At 61.3% G+C, this 8,308-nt stretch overlaps 1 protein-coding gene across 1 annotated transcript; it reads left to right on the forward strand.

The window, feature by feature from the left end:
• The first annotated feature begins 2,311 nt into the window (after positions 1–2,311).
• On the forward strand, positions 2,312–6,310 carry TMEM121B (transmembrane protein 121B). The gene has a single exon (XM_070370089.1). The coding sequence runs from the start codon at positions 2,330–2,332 to the stop codon at positions 3,848–3,850; it is 1,521 nt and encodes a 506-aa protein (XP_070226190.1). The 5' UTR covers positions 2,312–2,329; the 3' UTR covers positions 3,851–6,310.
• The last annotated feature ends 1,998 nt before the right edge of the window (positions 6,311–8,308 follow it).

Below are 8,308 nucleotides of genomic sequence, written 5' to 3' on the forward strand. Positions count from 1 at the left end.
CACTGGGCTGGGAGTCGGAGGTCTGGAAGCAAAGTGCCATCCCTCTGTCTCTGTCCCTGGGTATTGTGTATGAGACGTAAGCACAGACCCTGGGAGCCTGGGAGCTGCTTGGCGAGTGTGTCTTCCCTTTTCCAGGTCCTTGTGGGATGTTTGCACTCAATTTATATACGAGAAAGTCTTAACTTTCTTCTTTTCATCCCAGCCACATCTTTGTCAAGCTTCTCCCAGGCTGAAGCGAAGGCTGTGTGTGTGCATGTGTGCGTTCGAGTGTGTAGATTAGACATAACCCACTGCAACACCGAGGAGCCTCCGGGACTCAGACCATTGGCATACTCCATCATGTGCCCTGATTTCTCATCCTTCTTTTCTGTGACCTTTTCATTCAGGGCCTCAGACCTGAAAGAAATGGGGCTAAAGAATCTCATTCAGAAGTTACTCTAGGGAGTCCATTCCCTAGAAATGCAAGGATAACTTCAAAGATCTGGTACAACCCAAGTTCCCAGGGAGGAGACCTATCCTCGGCAGGGGGTGGGGGTGGGGGTGTCTGGGTGAGGGCTGGCATGATGGCCGAGGGCAGGAGGTAGCCAAGTGGGTGGCTAGAGTAAGTGGGCCTAGGCTGGGGTGAGGACAGAGCCATCAGTGTTCACTCAGGAGCCCAGTTCTTTGCCTTCATCAGCATCTCTGCTTCTCCTGCTCGGTTGGCTTGAGCAGGAATTATAGGCCAGTTTTCAGGTTAGCTGCTGGGTGGTGTTCTCCCTGAGGGGAGGCTGGGAGCCTGGCTGTAATCACTCCCATTAGCAGTTGGCAGGTCCCCAGCCCGCTTTTTCACCTGGACCTGCTGTGACACTCACGAGTGCCCCCCCCACTGCCCCGGGTGGGTGGCCTCGGTGCCAGCTGGCAGGGCTAAATCTCTCATGCCGTGAAGCCTGTGCCCAGCTCCAAGGACCGCTGTTCCCAACAAGAACTGCTCGGCTCCCTGGTGCTTGGCGAAGCCCAGAGCTGTTGGGCAGCAGAGCTCCCAGTGTGATCTTGGGAAGGGATCCAGCCCAGAAAACAATCAGGAGTGGCCTGAGCTGGTAGGTTCCCAAGGGTGGAGAAATGAGCAGTTGTAATGATGACACTTACCTTTCACACGTTCTGCACCAGAAACTGTGCCAAACCCTCCCAGCTCATGACCTCCTAATACAACAGCCTGGGAAGGCAAATGTTGGTCCCCTTTTGCAACTGGGTAATCCGAGGCTCAGAGAGATGAAATAAGACCACACAGCCCCAGTGGTAGAGCTGAGACCACCAACCCAGGGCTCAGCTCCCCCGCCACACCTGTTGGACCCACATGAGGACTGGACACAGAACGTGTGCGTGCTGGGGGTGTGCTGTGAAACCCCACGTCCACCTGTGGACTGGCAGGACAGAGCGCTGGGCGCGTGCTGAGCGTGAAACCCCACGTCCACCTGCGGACTGGCGGGACAGAGCTCTATGCACTGCCTGGCTACAGCATTCAGCATCACTGCTGCGGTCCTTTGAGTCCGTCGACACACCTGCACCTCTAGGGGTTTCTTTATTTTTCCTCTGCAGCTACCTCTTCCCGGTGATTCCTGTTCCTGCCTTATGAACCTCAGAGAATACCCAGCGCCAGCTTAGCTGGGGCCACACAAACCGTCCTCCTTCTGCCCCTTTCTTCCCAGCGTTTGTATTCAAAGAGCTGCTCCGGCCACTGCAGATTGGTACCTCCCCTGGGGTGCCCACTGAACCAAGTGGGCAAGGGACATAAATATGTAGAAATATATGTCTGTTTATGGTCCTTGTAATCAGTACGGCCTGACTCTCCCCGTGGCTTTTAAGGGCCTTAGGGAGAGGCAGGGTGGCCCAATGGGGAGTGGAGAGGGCACTGGAGGAAGCAGAGGCCAAGTCTACCCTGGTGCCTGCAGAGGTCCGAGCCTGGTTGCTCGCAGGCACGATATACACTGAGACCAAGGCCACCCAGTCCCTAAAGCCCAAGGGTTCAGCGGGTAGGACCTCGCGATCACCTCCCATCTCACCTCCGCGTTCCCACGGGGCGCCCCCGAGTCCCCACGGGTTCCGAGGCAGCGTCCTCCCCGCTCCCCGCCACCTCCGCGCCCAGCAGCCTCTCCCCTTCTTCCCGCCGACCTCGCGGCCCGGATCTCCCCCTCCCAGCCCCGAATCCAATCCCGGTCTCCCTGCCCCGCCCCCAGCTCCTGGCTGGGCCGCCCCGCGCGCCGTCACCGCCGCCGTCACCGCGCGCGCCCGGCCGCGGGGCTCGGCTCCGGCGCGCGGCTCCGGCCGGGGAGGCGGGAGGGAGCCGAGGACAATGCGCCCCGCGCCCGGCGCCCCCCGCGCGGCCCCGCCCCCAGCCCGGCGGCAGCCCCGGTTCCTGCGCGGCCGGAGCGGCTCGGGCAGCAGCGGCGGCCCCGGCGGCAGCAGCGACAGCAGCGCGGGCGCCGAGCGGGAGGACGACGACGAGAGCGCCAGCATCAGCAGGCCGCTGGTGTCCGCAGAGCCCCCGGGGACCCCCGCCGCCTCTCGCGCCTCCACGCCCACCTCCGCGCGCAGCATGACCGCCGCTGACCTGGGCGCGGGCGCCGGGGCCGGGGCCGTCGGGGGTGCGGGCGGCCCCGGCCCCGGCCCCGGCCCCTCCTGCCGTTCGTGCTGTGGTTGCTGCGGGCGCCGGGCCCGGTCGGGCCGCGGGGGCGGGCGCCGCGGTTGCTCCTCTGGCTCGGGCTGCCGCTGGGGCTACCAGGCGCTGTCCGTGGCGCTGCTGCTGGCGCAAGGCGGCCTGCTGGACGTGTACCTCATCGCCGTCACGGACCTGTACTGGTGCTCCTGGGTGGCCACCGACCTGGTGGTGGCGGCGGGCTGGGCCATCTTCTTCGCCAAGAACAGCCGGGGCCGTCGGGGAGGTGCACACGCCCACCACCCGCATCACCCGCACGCCGCGCCCCTGCACCTGCCGGCCGCCCCCGCCGGGGCTGCGGGCGCCAAGGCGCGGGGCGCGCGCGGGGGCGCGGGTGGCCCGGGGCCAGCGGGGCCGGTCGGAGCGGCGGGCGAGTTCGCCTTCGCCTACTTGGCCTGGCTCATCTATTCCATCGCCTTCACGCCCAAGGTGGTGCTCATCCTGGGCACGTCCATCCTGGACCTCATCGAGCTGCGCGCGCCCTTCGGCACCACGGGCTTCCGCCTCACCATGGCGCTTTCGGCGCCGCTGCTCTACTGCCTGGTGCGGGCCATCGGTGAAGCGGGCGCCACCCCCGGCTCCGCGGGCCCCCTGCTCCTGCAGCCGCAGCGGCACCGCGCCGCCGGCTGCTTCCTGGGCACGTGCCTGGATCTGCTGGACAGCTTCGCGCTGGTGGAGCTGATGCTGGACGGCCGCGCGCCGCTGCCCGCGCACCTGCGCTACCTGCTCCTCGCGGTCTACTTCCTCGCGCTCGCCTCGCCGGTGCTCTGGCTCTACGAGCTCCACGCCGCCGCCTCGCCCCGGGCCCGGGCATCGCGGCCCGGTGGCTGCAGCTGTCTCCTGCGCCTCCTGGGCAGCTGCCTGGTGGACGCGCCCTTGCTGGCGCTGCGCTGCCTGCTGGCCCTGAGCTACCAGCAGCCGCTCTCTGTCTTCATGCTCAAGAACCTCTTCTTCCTCGGCTGCCGCGGCCTGGAGGCCCTGGAGGGCTGCTGGGACCAGGGGCTAACGGCGTCCCCTAGTCGGGCCAGGTCGGGCTACGGTGCTCCACCCTCCGCCCCGCCGGCGCCCGGAGCCCCCCAACTGGGCCACTGCATCTCGGAGGACGAGGGGTGCGCCCACGGCTATGTCAACACTCTGGCTGTGGCCTCCCAGAATTGAGGGGTCTGGAGTCTTGCTTTGGGGTTGGGAAACCCAGCTCCCTGTCCTCCGACCTTTCCTCACCTAGTCTAGATCATCTGTTAATGGGGCTGAGGGCCAACACGCCACTCTGAGCCCTTTGGGTCAAGACTGCTTGGAGCGAGCCAGCTACTGAAAGAAGGAGGAAAGTCGCCAGGCTCTGTTCTCCACACCCATTCTGAGTTCCAGCCTCCAGGGGCCTGGCGCCTCTGCTTCCTGCTTTTCCCATCTCACCCTGATTCCTCTCCTTTGTGGCGGAGAGTGGAGGAGGGGGACCCAGGCAGGAGGCTGGATGGGACAGCTGCTTTTAGGCTGTGGCTAGTGGCCGGTGTCCCACACCTTGAAATTGACCTGGAGTCCCCTGTTCCCGGGCTGTGTCTGTTGTGTTTCATCCGGATGATAGATGCAATGTGTGTGTGCGTGCGTGCGTGCACGCGCGCTCACGTGTGCGTGTGTTGTTTCCTTGTGTCCACCCTGTGCCACTTGAGATCAGCAGGGGATCTGGGGAGGCCCTGTCCTCCCCACCCACACTCCTCATTCCTACCTGAATCTGTGGCCATGAATTAATTCCCAGACAGAGCTGGGCACCTGGGGACTGCCCGGGGCCCTCCTCTGAGGGAGAGGCTCACCCAGGGTCCTCCTCAGTCCCACCCCACTCCTCTCAGCTGCGGGGTGGGGTCCACACTCTAAGGACCAAACTATACCCTTTCCTGGGTGAGTGAGCGTGTCTACCTCCGTGCTTCCCACTCGTGTTGCATCACACACTGATGCTGCTTGCAAAAAATAAGGACAAAGACTCAGATGTCGCATTCACCATGGCCACTGGACCCGCTGGGGTTTGGTGCCAGTGTTATTACAGGGTCTATGGAGGATCAGCCACTGGCTGCCCTCCGTCTCTCCCTCTCTCTGCGCCCATAGCTTCCATCCTTCCTGAGGCTGGTTGCGGGCTGGGTCAGGTCTTGGCTCAGAACGGCTTTGGTGGGGTCCCTGGATTGATATCAGTTGGGCCACCCACGGGCCCACGGGAGTAGGGAACCCGTCTCCCACCCCCTGCCTTTCTTCTGGGAAGCCTGGCGTGGATCAGAAAGGGTGGCAGTGACCTTTGTCCTCTGCTCTGGTTAACGGAGTCCCTAGGGAAAAGGTGGACTGTCTGGAGGGGGTGGGCAAGCCCCACCCCACCCAGCCTCCCTCCCTAGCGACAGCTGGTACCCAGGGGTTGCCCACACACAGACTTGAGGCCAGGGTAACAGGGTAACAGGATGGGGTGGGGGCGGTTTGTAAGGATCTCCCCGCTCCGTGTGCTTGGGCAGCTTTGTGTGGTGTAATAAACCCCAGACAAAGTGCCCCAAGTCTTGGGTGGTGGTTTGACTCTCACAGGCTGGCTTCAGTGACATGTCACTTTTGCTTCCTGGGCCTCTGTACTGTGCTGGGGGCCAGAGAATGTTTTGGGGCTCTTCATTGTTATGGAGGGTTGTTGACAGAAGACAGAGACACAGGAAGGGCTAATGTCCTGAGCCTCCCTGCTCTAGGGGCGGGGGCAGGGAAGAAAATGTTTGCACTGAGTGTTGGGGCTCCCAGCCCCTCGCCCACCAGGTCCAGGGTCAACTGGTTGGATTTTGCAACAAATTGTTCCTTTTTTTGCCTTCCCGCCTCTCCCAGGACCCCTCTTCTTGCCCTTTGAACTCCTTGTGGTCAAAGTTCTGGGGCCCAGACCCTGGGGGGAGCCCCTCTGCTCCCATACCCTCTCTCCAGCGTAGCTGTTGCTCTGCCACCCACTCTCCATGTCTGAGCCATGGGGGCCCAGGCTGGCCCCTGCCCCACCCCCTTCTCCCTGCTGAGTGACACTGCGACACGTGGGGGGACCCCAACTCGGGTGTGCTGGTGGGGGGCTGCGGTGGGTTCCGATGAGCTGCGCTTCCCCGTCCGCTGAGAGACTGAGTGTGCGGCTGGTCCCGGCCGCTGGCCCTGGCTCACCTGAGGACAGACATCCTCTTCCTGACACTTGGTGCCGTCACTTGCGCTCAGGGGGTCAACCCTTCCTTCTGCCATGTTTCTCTGGAGTCCTTTTACTTACTTCCCTTGCCCCACTCACAAGAAGAGATGCCCCGAAGTTTCGTTTTTCTTGTTTTCTAGGGGCATCTGTGGTGTGGGGGGCCAACTGGAGATGCCTGTCCCTGGGCCCACGCCCTCCGTGCAGGTCACGGAGGAGAAGCTGGAGTCGGACCCGCGCTGCTGCCTCTAATGCTGGGTGGGTCGGGCCTCTGACTCCTTCCCTGTTTGGAAAGGGCTTGGCCCAGACCCTCTGTACAGACGGCTACAGAGTCCACGATTCTTCCAGAAGAGCGGAGAGCTGGCAGTCGGAGCCTGGGGGACGGAAGTGGCACCTTGCTGGCATTTATCACGTTTTTTTTTTTTTTTTTTCTCCTTCTCTTTTTAAAAATAAAACCAGCTTCTGTTCTGGAAAAAAAAAAAAAACAAAACTTGAGACTTGTGACAAGCTTCCTGTGCGGTTTAAGATCGTGCCTGTCCTGGTTTCCCTGCTAAACTCTTGAATGTCACCGTGACATCTGTCATCGCTGTGTGGGTCTCTGCTCACATTCTGGGCCCGCCTTGGCTGCTTCCTTCCAGGTGGCTGGCAGGCTCTTGAGGAAGTGGCCTTGGGCTTCACGCCCTGGCTCCCCTCCTTGGCTCCTTCTTTCTGGGAAGAACTTGCCAGTGGGGGAAAAGGCTGAGAAGCCAACTTCTTAAGTCCTCTGCCCTCCTCGCACAGGCCAGAAGCAAGAGTCGTTTTAGGGAAGAGGAGGGGCCGTGCTTGTCTGTTTTTAGCACAGAGAGCTGGGCGGCCTGAGGGAACACCAAATCTCTGCAGAAATAAGACCATGGTCATAGTTCTGCACAGAGAGGGCCGGAGCTGTACAAGCCGCGAAGCCCAGGCGGCTCCGCCCGTGCCTGCTCAGGCCCACCTGGCCAGCGGGATCTTCCCCATTTACAGGACAGGAGCACCTACAAGCTTATAGGTGGGAATGGGGTGACGTGTGCCGAGACAGTCCTTCCCTCAAGACATGGACGATCGTAACAAGTACAACAGTCACAGAGCAGCAAAGACCATGTCTTCATGTCTCCCTAAATGCAGGTGGATGGTAAGATGACCAATCTGACTACGTTTCTCGTGGCTGAGCTGCTCAAGAGGGGAGGTCGTGTCAGGGGGCTCTAGTCCTGCAGCCAGAGGCCTGGGGTTGGGTGAGCTCAGGGCCCGGCCCCTCCAGCCCTCACGGCCCCTCCGGGGAGCTTCCCCTCTGCTCCTGAGCCCAGAAGGATGGAGGTGCCTGCGGGAGGCCGCACTGCAGTCAGCAAGGGAATCAGGTCTGAACCACGTCCAGTGGGCGGCCCCGGGCAGCCTTCAGACTTGGATTCTCCTTTGTCGTCTGGGTCTGGCTAAAAAGCAGGGGCAGGAGCCACATCCCGGGGAGTCCCACAGGCCCCCAGTCAAGCCCAGGCAGACTCTCCTCTCAGGCCATAGAGAGGAAGGAGCCGGGACACTGATTCCCACTAAGGTGTGAACAACTAAAGTTGACTCTGATGGGCAGGGCTGGGCAGGGCCCTCACTGAGCAGGTCTTTGCAGGAAGGCCCCTCCCTTGTTTACCTGGGAGGGGAGACTGCTCCTGCAGAGCGCAAAGGCCACAGACAGAAACCACCTTTGTCGTCTGGTTCTGGCTAAAAAGCAGGGGTAGGTAGCCACATCCTGGGAGTCCTACTGGTGAGCATCTTCTCCCTTCTGCCCGAGGCAAAGATAAGCAGGAAATGAGTAAAACCCATCACAAAGCAGGCGTTCAGAGGCCCAGCTCCAGGTGCTGAGTGGACATTTAAGTGATGAACAAAAGCCCCTCCAAAACCTGAGCACCTCTGAGGACCTTCCTGAACAGGAAAGAGAAGCTGGTTCAGAACCAGCGTGGCCTGCAACGTCCAGAGGACCTGTTAGCCATTTCTCACTTTCCTAGAGAAAAAGCTGTGGACATCTGCACGGGTTGTATGGCCAGGGGTCCTCCCCCATCCTTGAGCCCCTTCTGTGCACTTTGCTTGGTGAGGGCCCCGAGGCGTGGGGGTCACAGTCTAGAGGACACTTGTTATCAAAGGGCCTTTCTGGGTGAGGCACGATTTCACTAGCTGTGGTTCAGAATAGCATGGAAAGCGAGACCTGGCCTTATTCATACCTGATGCTCTTGGCATTTGGGTGATACTTAGACTGAGACCAGTGTGAGGCTGGGGGCTCTAGGGAAGGAGGGGGGAGATGGGTGGAACAAGGGCTGATTACCTGTGGATCTTCCTGACTCCGTTTGTATCCACCGTGTCCACATAGGCACACCCACTGATGGAAAGATCAGTGACTGTCCAGCGATGGGACGTTTGGGGTCATGGGGTGATAATTAGAGGGGCTGGGT

Source organism: Bos mutus, chromosome 5 (assembly GCF_027580195.1).
Source record: "Bos mutus isolate GX-2022 chromosome 5, NWIPB_WYAK_1.1, whole genome shotgun sequence".
Taxonomy (NCBI): Eukaryota; Metazoa; Chordata; class Mammalia; order Artiodactyla; family Bovidae; genus Bos; species Bos mutus.